General features: G+C 46.2%; 1 protein-coding gene across 1 annotated transcript in view; it reads right to left on the bottom strand.

Moving 5' to 3' along the window:
* Positions 1–312: 312 nt before the first annotated feature.
* The window catches only part of WNT11 (Wnt family member 11), a 28,531-nt gene continuing 11,426 nt past the window's right edge, over positions 313–17,417 (bottom strand). Inside the window, exons 3-6 of the mRNA XM_056328799.1 lie at positions 14,257–14,492; positions 13,215–13,492; positions 11,490–11,782; positions 313–1,701 (exon numbers count right to left, since the gene is read on the bottom strand). Of these exons, the coding sequence (XP_056184774.1) occupies positions 1,527–1,701; positions 11,490–11,782; positions 13,215–13,492; positions 14,257–14,492 (982 nt within the window). The 3' untranslated portion in view covers positions 313–1,526. The remainder of the gene's footprint in view (positions 1,702–11,489; positions 11,783–13,214; positions 13,493–14,256; positions 14,493–17,417) is intronic.

Raw genomic sequence — 17,417 nt, forward strand, 5'->3', positions numbered from 1 at the left:
ACTGGGATATTTTACCGATGAGAGTGATCACTGATATAAAAAGCAAAACAAGAATGGTAACTCTTCCTTTCTCCAAGTGCTCTGTTTCATTGTCTTGACTGTATCTTGGCTAATTATGCTCAAAATGAAGAGACTGGGGAGACAGGGAATAAAGGAACTTATCTATCCCACGCCAGCAAGTGCCTCGAGCCATGCTCTCCTCCCGTCCTTGGGAAGAAAACCAGGGTTGCTTTCCAAGTAGGAGAGTGAAACATAATAATCTAACATTTTGCTGTTGCACCAGTAACTTCAGCATTTATTTCATAATATTGTTAATGCTTGTTTATAATATATAGATATATTTATGTAGGAAGTAGAGTAGATGAAAGCTTGAGATATAAATATTTCTGTACGTCCGCATACAAGAGAAAGTATGTACAGCCACAGATAGTGGTTCTCTGCTGAGTCAGGGCAGGGCCACGTGAAGGACTGACACATTCCCATTCCCTTCTGCTGGGAATAGCTGCTGCCCTGCATGGCTGCACTCCCTGCAGCCGGGACTGGACCTGCGCCGCTCTCTGCAGTTGCTTGGGGCTGCATCAACGGTTTTACCGGGGTAAAAGAGGCAGCGGCATATTTCCCTAAGGACTCGATGGCCCAATGTGGTAGAACACTGGTGACTAAGGGCATCACCCCCAAACAGCAAGAGAGAAAGAGAGCAGGAGCTGTTTGGGTTTTTTATACTTTCCTACTGGATTTCGACTTCACTTTGTTATTTTATCCTAACGGCTCCACTACTATCTCATTGACCCCATAAAGTCCTCCTCAGGGTACCCTGTTCTCACTGCCTTCAGGATCTCAGGGGACATTTTGCACAGCTGAATTTGAAACCCCATCGAGCCTGGACAAATCAAGGACAGCTTTTACTGCAGCAGTAACTTCAAAGTCGCAGACCTGCATAAAAGAAAGGTTAAAATGAGTTGTTCATTTCAGGTGATTGACCTGAAATCTTTCCACCTTTACCATCCGAAGTAGATGCTTCCCTGCCAAAAATTAAGTCTTTGGCAACCAAGGCAGTTATTGCTGGAAAGTTGTAGCATTTTTCCTTCTGGGAAAGTCTTTTATTGCAGACTCAGTACCTGTGCTAGAAGGCATGGGCAGGTGTGAGCCTTAGTTATTTTCAAACAAGAGTTGCTTTTCTTCCCAGGGAAAAGTTTCTACTTTTGTTTCTCAAAATACTAAGGCACTTGATGGCTGGACGTCATTGGCAACTATAGGAAATATTTTGGAAGAAGATACCATCCCAAATGAGTTTTTGTCTTCTCAGAGAGCATTTTATTCGTGGGGAAACATTTGTGGGTTGTTGGTGGGGTTTTTTAAGGATCTTATTTTTACTGGTGTGATTGCTTTTTTTCACTCCTACCATCTTTCTTCCAGTCCATGTCTTTACAAGATAAATGACTTCTAGTCAGGGAAAGTTTTCTCTTCTCTGAATAGTGCTAGGGTGCCACTGGCGTCTCAGCTCCCGGGTGGAGAGAGGAGGGTTTTCATTTGCACACATATCTCTCAACAGTCCTCTCGCACTTTTTACAGGTCACGTAGCAGCACCAGTGGTACTTGCAGTGGCATCGCTCCACTACTTTGTCCATGTAGGGGTTGTAGCCTCTGCCACAGCACATCAAGTCACAGCTGTCGCTCCCGTTGGAGGTCTTGTTGCATTGCCTGGAAGAAAGAAAATGCAGTGAGCAAATGCAGATCCCTGCAAGGCTTTCCAAACCCGCCTTGTGGTGGTGCTGGGGCCTGACAGCTCAGCAAGGTGCTGAGTGAAGCCTGTGCGGTTGCATATCAGCTGCAGCAAGCACATGGCAAGGGTGAGCACCCCACCAAGCAGCCCTCTGCACCTCCAAGGGAGGCAGGGAGAGCCCCAGGGCTGCGCTCGCATCACCTGCTCTGATGCCCAGGACTGCACTTTCATCACCTGCTGTGACAGTCAAAATAACATTGAATTCCTGTTCTAACTCTCAGTTCAGGCTCAGCGTCATTCATGCTGCCTGTGAGGAAGGGCAGGCAGGACCAAGTTGCTGTACAGGAAGAGAAGCAAAGCTGTCATGATAACTCCACCAAAATTCATAGTCCCTAGCAATCTGTGTTCCTAGACAGGCTCCAAAGCTGTCTGAAAGGAGGTGGAAGAAGATGATACCCTAAAGAACAAACACCGGTGTTTGTCCAATGCTACCTAACCTGAAAAGGATGGAGAAGGAACCCTGCAGCCACAAAGTATTTGCACAGGCTCCATGCCAATGATCCTGGGCTGGGAAAGTGCAGAGCAGACTGTTACAGCCACTATCCAGCCCTGACCCTATCAGGGAAATCATGACCGATGCTAGTAGGGCCGGACTGCACTTTTCCTGCGCCCGAGTGTCACCCAGCAGGGCATGAGCAGCCGGGGAGATGGCCCTGTAACACCCCGAGTCCTGACCCAGGAGCAGGCAGCACGGCAGGAGCACAGTGTAGGATGACAAGTCGTCAAATATCACACAGACTGCCATTGCTTGTTTTGCTTCTGCTTTTCTGCTAATTAAAGCCAGACTTGTCAGGATAAGTTGTCCATTGTCTTGGGATCCCTTGCTTTGTCCACTTGCAAGTGGCTGCCTTGAGGTTTTCAGAAGTAACTCATGAATTGGGGAATCTGTCTCATTGATCCATTGATCACGGATCCACAGCCATTCTCAAAAAACAGCAATCTCATTCTCCTAAAATACTCCAAGCTGGGTCACTGGACATGAGAGCACGACAAACATTGACTTTTGGATGAGATGAGTCATGCCCTAGAGATGCTGTTTCTCCAGGGGCTGTACAGATGTTTGGTCAGATGCTTGGCTAGACACTAGCACTGTAGGATAACAGATCTCATTATGCATCCAACAGTGTGGGGCTGTGAACTTGATGGAGTCTTGAAGCTACTGTAAGAAAGGTGGTTTGGAGAGTGGGGCAATTGCTGATATCTCTCCTAAATCTTATTCTGCATGGCTATTTTGGACAGAAACACTCTAAGGCTGGTTTGGGACAGGGAAAGGAGAGAGGAGCATGAGTCGGACCCTTGAGCTGAGCACTCCATTAATAGATGAAAACAAATCCATGAGATTTATAGGAATTCCTCATGAGGTAATGTTTTAGGAGAAGTTACTGGATTAATGAGGTGTTGAGATTTTGTTCTTGTTCTTCCTTTATTTTTTTCTGACTCAGGCGGGCCTCCTGTTTGTTATTTCTGACTCGCATTCCTCTCCAGGTTCAGTGTTTAAAGGCCCCCCCCCCCCCCCGCTCCCCCTCATTCAGGAGTGTGTGTAAATATTTACAAACGTTTGAAAGCCCCTACCAAAGCTGAAGTCTGCAGCCACACTGAGCGTGTTTGCCTAACGCTGAACCAAAGGCGTTGTTACTGCCCCTGTGAGCCGGGGCCCCTCCGCCAGGAAACCTCCGAATGACTCCTCATAAATGTATTAGTAAATGCATTAAATATTTGGAGCAAAGGTTCAAATATAGGCGTGTTGACATTAGAAGAGGGGAGGGTATTTGACAGCCTTACTCAGCTTTACCAGTGGATGTAAAGGTTGTTGCCCGGAGGTTCACCTAGGGAGGATGGGGAGTTTGCAGAAGCATGGTGATGGATGTGCAGTGCATCCGTGCCACCTTGTGCTGACAGCTCATTAAAATGGCCAAGCAAATGAATAGGGGTCCACTCTGACTCCAGTTCACCATTGATGACATTCACTCCCCAAACGTACAAAGCACCCGACAGTCAAATTTGCCCCATTCAAACAGAGAGCAAAACTCTTCTGCCTGCTGTATTGAGACCTGGGAATCTCCCTTTCCTTGTACCCACTCCTGTGGCCTGCAAAACAAAAGTGGATCTGCTAGGAGATATATATTTCCATAGCTGTCCCTGTCCCACTCAGCCTGAAATAAAGGAATAAAATGAAATCATATTAAAAGTAAGTCCCCAAGCTCCCCTCAGTTTTAGATAAAGGAACAGGGGCATTCTGAATGGAGGGGTTGAATAGCTAAAACAAAGCTTTTGACCCCATCCTGAACCTAAATGGGCTTCTAGAAAACTTTCCTGAGAAGGCCACTAACCAGAGATTCTGATTTCTGTTTTAAAGCATAGGTTTGGATTAATTATCTTTTTTTTCTCTTTAAACAAGCTGAAACAGAGGTAGTTTCTCAGCTGTATCTATTCATATAAAAAGCAAGTGGGTGAAGACAAAGGAGCCCAAAGACTTATTTACCCACAGAAGCTGCCCTGAGCATCTGCTTTCAGAGCCCATGGATGCAATCTCACCAGGCTCCCCGCTGATGGGTTAAGTTCAATCTCATTTGTTTTGGGCCTGGTCCAGCACGATTCCAGCAACTCAGAGAAATGCCCTCCTCCTGAGCCTCAGAGAGAAAATACGAAGGCAGGCGATTGCATCTTAACACAACACCCTAACCTCTAGAAGCACTTGGAAGACGGGTGAAAAATGATGCTTCAGTGGTAATCCCAGCCAAGGTCCTGGCTCAGGAACAGGCTTTCACATTGTCACAGCACTTTTTCCTTCTTTATGCAAGAAGGGAGGAGGCCAACCCTGCTGACTGGTCAAATCCCACTCAATATCCCTGTCCAAAATCTCCCTTTTCCAGCTCTCATTTGCTGAAACACTGTGGTACATCACACAGCCTCATCATGGGGGTGGCTCCTCAGCAGAGATGGTGAAGGACATCCCAGCACTTCTAAGAGTCTTCCCCCAGATGTAGAGGTTAAGCTCACAGTTACTTCCTAGGGGATTTTAATTTTGAAAGCTATAGCGAGATGTCACGCTTAATTTCACTGTGGATCTTTCACCTCTGTCCCATCAGCAGATGATCATTTTGATTGCCCACCTGGCATCCAAGAACCAAACTGAGGCCCACTCTGCACCGTGTCACCTACAGAAATGACACATGATGACAGGGATGGGCCAGATGTCCATTGGGACCTCACTCCATCACTCCTATTGATAAGTGGAAGATGCTATGAGCGCATAAGAAAAGACATTCTGGGTCACAGCAGCTGCCTGCCTGGCCCAGTACATCTCCCAATGACTGTGGGAGATGCTGTTCAGGGAGGAAAACACAAATCTGGACACTTTCTGTAGTCCTTTTCCTCATACACCACCAGCACCTGAGCTGTTGCATTAGGTATAACAGAAGGTATGTTCCTGCCTAGACATCTCAGTAACCCCTCGTGGGCATCTTGGCCATGCATTTGTCTCATCCCTTTCTGACCTCAGGGAAAGCAGCTGCCCCCATGAACTCCAGCAGCCACAAGTCCCAGAAGACAGGACTGCTGTGAAAAGAAATAATTTAATTTTTCTCTTTTAAATCAAATTTCTATTCATTTCTTTAGTGCCCCTTGCTCCAGTAATGTCAAGTCATACAGCAGTATATAAAAGAAAGAGAAAAATAATTCAAAGCCCCCAGGGGGTATGTAACACAGTGGACATTGCTAAAAATACATCAAAGTGCATAGCTTCATATAAGATTTTGAGGGCAGAATCTTAACTGCTTTTAAATTGCTTTCTCATCCACAAGGAACGTCTAGAGGCTGACACTGAACAACTGTACGAAGGAGAGTTATCAATAGTACATGTCAGCAAGGAGATGTCAAGGGAGATCCTGGAACCAGCCTGTATTTTCATTCAGGAGGAGTAGAGAGGAAGCTTAAAAATTTGGGATAACACTGGGGCAAAGGAGCTGAGAGCATTTTGGAGAGTGGATTAAAACGCAAAGTAAGCAACACACTTCGAGAAAAATCCAGATTAATGTGGGAATGTTCCCCAGAGAGTCAGATGAGCAGTTCAGAAAGTAGAGAATTATGAAGGAACTGATTCAGAGAAGTTTGTAAGAAGAGGTGTCTTCCCATCTATAAAAGATTATTGCAAAAAGGAGAGAGAAGAAATGAGGAAGGAGGACAAGAAATTATTAGTTTGATTTTAGATTAAGAAAGACGTAACTTTGAGAATAGTAAAACCCTGGAACAGGTTGTTTAGGGAAACTGTTTTGAAGGCCAGAGTAGACAAGTATCTTCAATAACAGTCTAGGTGGTCTCCATGGAGTTTTGCTCCTAAAAAGATCAGGCTCTGTGGAAAGTCATTCCCAGCCCTGATACTCCCTAGCTCCAACACTGTTTTGATGCAGAGGGACTAAAGGCACTTAGGAGAGCTGGCTGCAGGTTTTTATCCCCTGAAGTCACTACCCACTGCACTTCTACTGTGTGAAATTACTCTTTCCACCAATAAATTTATTATTCACAAATCTGTTCAGGAAACTTTACGGTCAAATCCAGGTCTCTCAATGTGGGAAGGATTCAAACTTCCCCAGGGGTTAACTGAGAAAAAGTCCAAAGAAGCACAGCTTGCCCAGCTACCAAAATGGGCACCAGCTATGAGCACATTGCCCTGGCAAAGTAGAAATAGCATGGCAGGTGAGAGGAACAGAAAGCTACGATTTTTCTGACTTTCCACCAGTCCCATTCTGGGACACTCACAGAAGAACTATTTGCTATTTGTTGTTCATCATTCGTTGGATCCCATGAAAAAAAGGTGGCACACCTGATAACAGCTCCAAAAATTACTAAATCATCATACACACAATAACCTACTCAAAGCCAAAGTTCATCATGTCGCTTCTCGTGCCCTCACTGAGTGATGGAAACTAAAAGAGGCTGAACAAAAACCAAGCACCAAACGTTGTTGTCTACCCGTAAGTACCACTCCTCCCTACCTAAACACGAGCGCTTCTGCTAAGAAATTTTGTTGTCCACATAATCACGCAATGACAAGCATATTTTCAGGGTGACAGGAAACAAGTGGTATCAAGGGCTGCCACTGAACACTGAGAACCACTACACCCTTTCTCTGCAGCACTTAATCAGCCCTGCTATTGGGACCACCAAGATGCCAAAGAGGTGACCACCAGCTATTAAGCTGTGGATGCCTCGTCCTTGGAAGTGTTCAAGGCCAGGTTGGACGGGGCTGTAAGCAGCCTCATCTAGTGGCAGGTGTCCCTGCCCATGGCAGGGGGGTGGAACAAGATGATATTTAAGGTCCCTTCCAACCCAAACCATTCTGTGCTTGTGTCTAAGTTTTTGCAGTCACCACCAAGCAACAGTGGCATGCTCACCTGATTTCATGCATGTGCTTATCCAAGAAAACACACCAGCCTAAGACACCTTGGGAGACAATTAAGACTAATATTTTATGTTGCAGAAAAGAACGAATGCTTGGGAAGGAGCAACCATCGAAGAATGTCCCCATTCGGTGCCAAAGTGAGTCTGCTCAGGGGCTGTGGCTGAGCAGCCCAGCTTAGCTGCGGTGCAACACTGCAGCCCCATTTCTGCAGTGTTAAGAGAGCTCCTTCCCATCTTCAGCAGGGAGGGAGCAGCATTCACTTGGTCCCAAGGCTGCTCTGGGAAAGATCATAATAAACAGCTCAGTTATCTCTGCAAGGCTTCAGGGGCTGGAGGCTTTTGCACGCATGGCAGAATATCCCTTTCCTCGGATTCCTTAAGGGACCTTAAACAGCCTTTGAAATATGATGCATTGCACCCTGCTGATAAAGAAGGTTAATACTTTTGCTTCTTTTCTCACAAGAGATCTCAATTTTATAATCTGCTATTATTTATCATTTACTCAAAGTTGATAAGAAATTTTTCAGGCAGGAGAAACTGAACTACCTTGTTAAAAAATGAGATATAGGGTGCTTTTGCCCATGACAGCTCTAGAACGGGAACATGTAAATTTTTTCCCAGTGGTTAACTTCTTGTATAGAAAGTTGTACGATCTGCTTGCTGCTCCACAGATCAGCTTCTTTAGATTTTTCTCCAGACCATTTTTTATTGGCTAATGAAAGCGTGATGGTGGCATATCAGCACATGGAGTTTGGCTGGAGTCGATGAGGGCTGCCGCTGCAGCCAGCCAGTTTGCAGAAGCCTTGGACACCAGCTGCAAAACTCAGCTCCTTGATCAGATTTTGAGCACTTCAAAGAGGCTTTGAATCTCAGGTTTGGGTTCAGCTCCCTGACTTTGAAATCTGGATACACCCCAAGTGCTTGGAGGCATGCAGATTTCCAAACCATTTCTAATTTCAACAAACCAGGAAAGGCCAAGGTGTCTTAGAAAACATTTCAGGCTTGTTCCGAAGAAGGCTTTGAAATCCTTTCAGCAAAGAGCTCTGAAAAGCTTCTGAGTAAGCGGGTGCACATTTTCTGCATGGATTTTCACACAGTTCCACTACAAGGTAATTCAATTTCCTGCCTGAAAAAGAAACAATAAGTCCACATAACGCGAGGGATAATTGGAGAGATGGAAGCCACCAATTAGATTATCCCTTCCACCCACCTGCCGATGCAGGATTGTTCCCTACAGCATATGCTGAAACCCAGTATGTCCAAGGTCTTGCAACTTAGCCATCACCCTCTGTCCTGCTTCCAGCGTGCTCTGAGCAAGAATCAGACCTGGGGGAGAGGGCGGGGGGAAAGGCCTTTTTCTCCATATGATGCAAGACTACTCATTTTTTGTAACAAAAATGCAGCAATCTGAATTTTTAAATTCAGTAACAGGAAAAGGGGCTGTTAATGGGGTCTCCTTCCCTCCGGAGGCAGAAAGTGGGGCTGGAAAGCTGCTGGAGATGCCCAGACTGAAGTCTCCTGGACTGTGCTGATAGGGGTCTGCACTGTAATACCCCATGGGCTGAGCCCTGCACCCATGCTCATGGCCAGAAAAAGGCCAAAGAGGGAATATGCAGGTGGTGGAAGAAGAAAGAAAACAAACTGAGGGTCCACCACTAAAAATCCCTCTTTGATCATATTTGCCATAAAAGACCTTAAAACTTAGCCTAGTCGGAAATAGTGGGCCCTACCCCGAGAAAAAAAATGTTAAGATACCTGCAGATTTGACTTATAAAATAAAAACCTGTTTGGGCTATTCCCATGCAAGTGTTTTTATGTCTTTGTGGAGTAAGTACGAACCTCATTTTTCCCTGCCCTCTGTAACAGCATCCCTTTTGTGTTCCTTCTCCCTCATCCCTGTCATTAGGTGCTATCTCTGCAGCCCTGCGGCTGGCTGGAACAGAGCCACCGTGTTTAAAATACATTTAGATGTCCTCTTCGTGAGAGAAAAATTTCGAAGGGAGACAGGCAACCATGGGAGGAGGAAATTGGGGAAGATCCCTCCTCTTTGCCACTGCCCCCAGGAAGAACGGACTGATCTGCAAACACTTTGTGTGCATTTTACACTTATTTCCTCTACTAATTTAATGCAGAAAGGGGGATGCTATGGCTTGTGTTGCACATGCCAATTTTGAGACACCAGGCAGCTTCTCAAGAGCCTGCAGATGGATTGCAATGAACATGAGTGTAGCTACACATCACTTTAAGACTTGGCCTGAGAGAATCTTACAGCTCAACACAGGACTATCTCACCCTCCTCCCCTCCCATGGCCATCACCGTGCTGCACATCCAAGAATGAGTTATTTCTTGACAGATTTCTTTTGAAAGTCATCCCCTCCTGCCTTAATATCTTGGTCCTCTAAATCCTCACTCAATCTCACTTCCCACAGACCCTTGCCTGGCTTGCTCACAATCACTGCTGTCGCCCAGCTTGGGATAAATGGATGCCTGCGATACATATTTTCCTAGCCTTGGAAGAAAAAAAAATAAATAAACAAATTCAAGACTTTGACATATTTTTCATCCCTAGCTGGGATAAAAAGGCAAAATCTGCTGTAAAATGAAATTAGATGAAGAAGAAGTCATGTCTCCCTCCCCATTGAAAGGATTTCAGTTTGTGGAAAATGTTTTACTTAGCAAATCTGTAACAGATTCAGCTTATTTTTGACACAACCTGTGATTTCACACAATTCCTATAAAACTAATTTCCAAATAGCTTCCACAATTTTTTTCATTGCAAAACTGAGTGGTACAACAAAGAGGTCTTTTTCAAGACACACATTTGTCAAAATCCATACAAATCCACAGAAACATTGCTTCCACTCATATCACATTTTCCTTCAGAAACCAGTTACAACACATGCTTTTTCCCTACAGTCCTTGGTGACTCATAAACATCTTCACTTGCTAATTACTGCTCCACCACTGGGCTGGTGATGAACGTCAGCCTGGTGTTCCCACCACAAAGCTGCCAGGTAAGTGCTGCTGCAGAGCAGTCCAGCCAATGGTTTTGGATGATACAAAACTGTAACTACCACAAAACATCAGAGGACAAAAAGAACACACTTGTCTTACTCAACTGTCGTCATTTCCTGATCAGCTCCACCAGTTAAATGCTGATGTACTGTATACAGAGTTGCAGTTCCAGATGAAATGGCCATTGCCAAAGGATAGCTTCTGAAGTCCCCCCACCAAACTTCATATGAATCAAAGGGATCCAGGGAATACCTTTTATGCATTTCCGTCATTTACTTCATTTCCACTAGAGCAAAACCTTCTCTCCATTGAACCTAAGCGATCCAAATACCACTACGACCAACAAGAGTTAAAATGAAGCCAACCTACAAAAGGGTAGGTGCATGCTCCTTGCAACTTGACTGTCTGAGTCTCCACCACAAAGTAACACAAAGAGCAAAGAATTATGAGAACAATCTGAAGAAAGCCAAACCAGCAGGCAGCAAGTAATGAGACAGCTTGAAATCCAGCCATTGCAGCCACCTAACAAAAATTCTGGAAATTCTGCAAAATTCTGGAAATACACAGCTATTTGGCTGTCAAAGGGTCTGCTGCCCACCTAGAGATGCTCAGACTGCTGAAACGTGGAATTGGTTTCTCTTGGAGGGAATTAAACAGATGATGGGAAGAGACAGGCATGTCTGCTGCCTGTGAAAGGGGACAGCACCATGCCCAGTGGAGGCTGGGTATGATGACTTTAAATCACTAATATCGATGAGATGATGAAATTCCTCTGCAGAGCCATAAGCAATACAAACAAACCTGGATTTTTAAAATGCAGTGGAAAAGAAATCTTAAAAAATCACCTTCGTAGTTTCCAGAGATTTTTCAGGACTGCTTAGGAGCACTGGTCCTAATTGGGTTGACACTTGGCTACTTAGAGGAGCCTCACAGTAGAGTAATAACCCATCACATCAGCAGTGACTGCAAGAAATGACTTGGAGAGACTCAACACAGCATAAAGCAGCTGCTTGATCATTACAAGCTCCCGTGGAGGTGAGCTGCCTGGGAAATGTCAAAAGGTATCTTGTACCTGCCTGTATAATGCAAAAGGTGGCTGCAGCCCTGTCTTGGCCACAGCCACCACTAGCAGGCTTAGGCATCTGTAGACCATACCGTATGTTAGAGATGTCCTTTACCTGCACGCATGTGCTACCAGCCCAGTTATTTGCCTCTTATTCACACGTTCCCCTCTGCCCCTCCCTCTTTGGGACTCAGAGTGCAGTCAGCACCTGCTGAAGAAACCCTCACCTGTCCTGGGTCCCGTGTGACCCCACTTTTTCATTCTTCATGCAGAAATCGGGTGAGCTCTGCAGGTATATCAGCTCTGTCTCTTTAACCGGCCTGATATCAATATCCTTTGGCACGAGGTATTTGCGTGTGCCCATGGGCCGGTGAACGACCTTGGTGGCTGATAAATACTTGTTTTTGAGGTCCAATGCAATGTCTCGCAGCTCTTGAAGGCCTTTCCAACAGGTCTTGATAGAGCATGACCCAGAAACTCCATGGCACTTACATTTCATTTCAAGAGAGGCTTTCAAGACCTGCAAAAAGGAATGCAGGAGTTAGGAAATGCCCTTCTCTTACCTCTGAACGTCCCACAAGCTTGCTAAAGAAGGCACTTTCTTAGCAGGGACTGCTACAGAAAAGGACTGCTGCTCTGATTTCTGCACAGTAACTCTAAAGTAGCTACTGTGCAAAGGGAATGAGATCCCAGAGCACCTCGGTGATCACTATCAGCCCAGGGCTACTTTTACCAAGGCACCTCTGCAGCCAGCAGACAGAAGAGTATTTTGAATTTTGGTCAGATAACAATATAGGGCTGCATTTCCACCCTCTAAATACCTAAAGAGCTGAAAATCAAAGCAATCCCTAAATAAGTATTTAACATCCATTTCTGCCTCCAGCAGCTTGGGGCTTTGGGTAACAGAGATGTCAAGGCTCTGATGAATTCAGGGTGCCCTCACCCTGCCTTTCTGCTGGCCATGGGGCTAAAGGAGCCTTTTACTTTGATTCTGCACTAGTCTCATTTCTGTGGGACATGGTAGGATGCTGCCAGGCAGGGCTGAATGCACCAGCCATGGCAATGCAATGTCCCAAACCAAAATAGGCCCATTGCAATGAAAAAAAAACCTCAAGACATTATGAAAATAAAAGAAATCCAGATAGAGTGGGAATGGTAGAGAAAAAAACCCAGGGGAGGCAAGTTCGGCATGGTTGTGCTCTGCAAAGGGGAGTTCAGCCTGTAGCTACACAGTAAGCTGCAAATGAGCCCAACGTGCTCCATGTTTTTTCTGCTCCAGTGCCCAAGCACAGGCAGCCTGGAAGGACCAAGCTGTGTAGTAGGACCAGCCTAGAGAGCTGCTGCAGCCCCAGAGATGGGTGCAGGGGTCAGCTTTACAGTCCTCCACCCACTTCTCCAGCTGCATGGAGGGCTGCGATAGGGATTTGCACCTCGGTGCACACCAAGCACTGCACATGGTAAGCATTATCCCTCCACTGGATGCAAGCTGTTAAAAGCGGCTTCTGCCAGATATGGGAATAATCACTAGCGAAGCAGTTTGAAAAGGAAAAATCAGCCCTCCTGGCTGCAGCAATGGCTGGGAGGCAGCTGCTGCTGGATGCATCTGGCAGATGATGATCCTCCACGCTTACACAGCAATTCGCCTGTGCAACGCCCTTGGCAGAGCACAACGGGAACCATCCCTACCACACCTCCTGGGGTAAGCAAGCCAGAGCCATCCTTGGCTGTGGAAAGGGTGGCAATGAACTTCCCACCCACGGTTATACAGGGCTGATAATAGCATTCAGGACCTCCTGATTCCCAGAGTGAGTTACAAAGCCACAGTCTTCAGCAGGCCAAAGGAGTTCAGAGCAATCTGGCCTTTCGCTAGCTGATAGAGGCACTGAACCTTACAGAGCAACCGACCACTACAGATGATTGTACAATTACAATAACTCTCGTGGTTTTGTTACCTGTCTCCCTACTTCACTGTTGTGCAGATGCATCAGTTTATTGGCTTGTGATCCTGATTTTTTCATCTTCATGGGAGCATCTGAAAATTTGGACCCCATGATAAGACCATAGTTGAGGTTGTCTGCACATCCTCCCCATCGATACCCAGGTCCAGGTGTCTCACCTGGGATGGGACCACAGGAACAGCCAGGGAGGTCCCCGGTGGTGCAGGCTCTGGCAATGGTATGGCTGATGGCAGCAGCAGAAAGGGCATACACAAATGCTGACTCCCTTGTGCCTGGAAGAAACAAGAACTCCAGCTCAGCCTCCTGGGACAGCCAAATGTTCCTCCAAAAGAGACCTACACAATCTGTGCCCAACAGAGCAGCAAACACACCAACTCACTGCAGCTGAGACCTCCTATGGCATCACCAGCTGGAGGCACACCTTCTAGTTGAGCTCTTCAGCATGAGGCAACATCCCAGCAGGGTAAGAAGGCACATGGACTTATGCAGCTTGTGCACTGTGGTATAATCTGCTCTTGGAGCACATGAAGAAGCCCCTGCCACGGACTCTCCTACTGCCCTTTCCCCCTGTGCTGAATGTAGCTTGCTGGCAGGTCATGGAGCAGGCATGCATGGAGCTGGGGGAGGTGGTGGAAGGCCAAAGACCTGCAGCAAGAGCATGCAAGGATGCTCTGGCCCATGAAAGCTGACTGCAGCCTCACGTGTAACGTGTGCTGCTTGACAAGCCTGCATGCCCTGAACAACAGCTCCATGGCTGTCAGCAAATGCAGCATGAGTCCTCCTAACCATGAGATGAGCAGACCAGGCTGGTGGCATGCTTTGTAAGAGCTGAGGGAGACTAGGTCTTGGCCTTGAGAGCTCCTGGGCATGAGTGGCACCGTAACAATGAACATGGTCTTAGAAAATAGGACAACTAGGCTATGCAAACTCTCCATGTCGCCCCTGGTAGCAAGACCCTTCCCAACCCCAGCACGCATACACACACTGGCTGACTCTACTCACTCATGTCCCCGGCCAAGCCAGCAGTGCAGTTTACCTCTCTCTAAGTCCAGCAGGTAGTTAGGAGCCAGCTCAATGGAAGAGCAGTTCCACCGCATGTCTGAGAAAGTTTTACGGCAGGTCTTTATCACTTCCCGTGCCGCCTGGATGATGGTCTGCATTAGCTCCAGGTTGCTGCGGCACAGCTGCACCTGGGAAACCACCAAGCCTTCAAGCTGCTTGCAGTGCTGGGTTTGATTCAGGGCCAAAGCTGAAGGAGTCTTGGACAGAGCTCTGAGGAGACAAGCACATGCAAAAAGGCATTAAAACCTGCAAAAAAGTTAATCTTCAGGTCACTATTAAATTCTCCACTACCTCCAACCCAGTGAATGCTTTGGCCTGTGTTCATCTGACTTAACTTTATCTACCTGTAAATAGGTGCTTAGTTTTAGCTGGTGAGAAGGATGGGCAACTATGAAGAGTGATTTATCTCATCTGAAGTAGGTGTTTAAAGTAGGTGGGAAGAAACACCCTCCAAAAGCGTGCATTTCTCTCCATCGTCTAGGGGAGCACAAAGCTCCTGGGGCATATGCCAAGTTGACTGAATGTGTAAATCCTTATGGAAAGATTTTTTTCTGAAGAATGAAAAGGATGGACCTCCCAACAGAGTAAAAAATGACCCATCAGTTCCACGATAACAGAAAGCTGGATCTTCCAAGACTGTGGTATTCGGGGGGGGGGGAAGTGAAGTTGGTGTTATCAGTGTTTTGCATTCAGCATCTGTCTCACACACTCTCTAAGGATTATGCTAAATGTCATGTAATTAATTATGGAGAAAATCCCCTGCATAGCCTAGGGAAAAGCCACCAAGTTTGCAAGACAGATGCTTTCCCTTACAGTTAAGGCCAAGGGCCTCCACCAATTCCATCACTGTTGCACGTAGATAAGTCCATTTCTCTAATCTCAAAAAATGTAGTGCAGAAGCACGATGACAGTACATTCAGGGAGAGTACCATGACCAAAACTGAGAGGCGATCCACCAGCACCAGCACCTATGTTACCACGGGAGAAACCAACAACACCCCAAAGACCCCACTGGTTCTTCTAGCATGCAATTGCCGATGTTTCCAGGTAAAAAGGCAAAAAACGCTGCCATGCATCATACAGGGCTGTGCTTTTCTTCCCTAAGCACCCACAGCGATCAGCAGAAGCCTGGTGTGTAACTCTCTCTGTATCTTTATGACCTGCTTAGGGTAGTCATAAATGTTATTCATTCCCATAAAACAACTTTCTAGCTGGCTGCATCAGTAACTGGCATCTGATCCTGGCAACACAACTGCCTTAACACATATTTCCTTCTCTCCTTGTTAAATGTGTTGCCTTTCAGTTTCATCCTAAGCCATCTTGGTTAGTTTGGCTTATTAGCAGACACATTTCGGGGTGCATTTCACTTTATTACTGTAACATCCATATCCTTCAGAAGTTAAATGAGATGGAAATGGAGCTAAAATTGAGCCCTAACCAAGATCAGAGGTCTTAGCTCTGATCTCTGGTTTTCAGGAAAACACATCTATGTTCCACCAGCTCCCTCAAGGTTGGCTTGAACCAGCTGCTGTGTATGTTGGAGTTCTCTCTGGGCTGTGCATAACTGCTAACCCCAACTGCTCTTCCAGCAGGGAAGAGCTACGATCCTTGCTGGGGCTGAGTAGGTCTGCACTGACAAATTCCCAGGTGGTTAGAGTTTGGCATTTCTGGCACTAGATAATCAGTGGTAAACTTGGAAGGGAAACCACCACTCTGCTAGTCATGTAAATATATACATCATACATATATTTAAAGAGGTCCATTAAATATACCGCGAATAGAAGTTTTGGCCAGTGAATTTCAAGAGAAAGGAAAAAGTGGAGTATTTAAATATCAGAATTCTGCCCTGTAGTTCATCTCAGTCCCTTGCATGCTGTTGCTCATGCACTGCTCCTTGTCTTGAGAGGGGCAGCTCCAGAAGGCAGCTCATCCTGCCTCAGATGGGAACCAGTGCTGGACCTGAGCTGGTGGAGACAAAACCTGTGGGTGATACTGTTGGTGCTAAGGTATCTCAGATACATCATGTCCTTGAAAGTAGAGGCATGAGCCTGGACAGTGTGAATGTCACCTGACTGCAAACCTCTACAGTGTGGGTCTTATGGTAGTCCTTCAGGGGCCTTCTTCAGCCCATGGAAAGAAAAAGCCATGTCTAGGGAGTAATTAGCCTGATGTACTTTTGAGATCTACAGTAGGAAAACATCACACCCTAGAAGTGCTCATTTTCTGCACTGTCTATAGAGGGAACTCAGGCACCAAGCTCAGATGCAGACATCTGGACTGCATAGACACAGAGCTGGGTGAGATGTGTCCAACCCCTAGTACTTGGCACCAGAAACCTGTGAAAACTTATCCCAGAAAGCCTATCAGCAACTCTCAGGAATGGGCTGAAATGCAAATCAGGCAAAAGGCCAATGCAGCTCGTCACTAATAGAGCAGAAATGATAAATACTCCGGCACAGTATGTCCCAGCAGCAAAATAAGCAGGCAGCGTGAGGCACACAAAATAAGAGAGCTTCACGGCCTGGACTTTGGGCAAATAAGGAACATTCCAGGTCTCTGAGAGTTGCTGTACTATGGGGCACCACCTCAATTTTCTAATCAGAGGTGCCAAAGGACACTTCAGAGGTCTTGGGATGTTTCACCTGGCCCTCCAGAAGGATGCAGAGACTTCCTAGGTCCTGTACCACATTTTCTAATCCTGTATAGAGGTCTTCAGGATCTTTAAAGGACCTGGAAGCCTCCACTGAGGCACCTGCATCTCACCATTACAGACAAGTCAGGAACAGCAGAAATAAGCACCTACAAGTTGGGATGAGAGTTGAATTCAGACTGAAATTCATCCCCATTGTGAAAAAAGGGGATGTGATACAACAAGATCATGTTATTACAGATGGCCTGAAATGATCACCATTAGAGAAGCAGATTTACAATGCAACAAAAAAGAAATTTGCTTCATGGAACAGGGAGAAATATCTGCCAGATGCTCAAGAGAGGAAAGATCGCAGCCCCGTTGGGGAGAACGCAGTAAATGACAGCAATGGCTGTTTCCCACCAACTGAGCCGAGCTCCAGGGAACCCACCAAGAATAAAAATGCGAGACTCAGGAAGGTGTTTTCTGAACATCTCCCAGGCCTG

The sequence above is a fragment of the Falco biarmicus genome, chromosome 2 (genome assembly GCF_023638135.1).
Source record: "Falco biarmicus isolate bFalBia1 chromosome 2, bFalBia1.pri, whole genome shotgun sequence".
Classification (NCBI taxonomy): domain Eukaryota; kingdom Metazoa; phylum Chordata; class Aves; order Falconiformes; family Falconidae; genus Falco; species Falco biarmicus.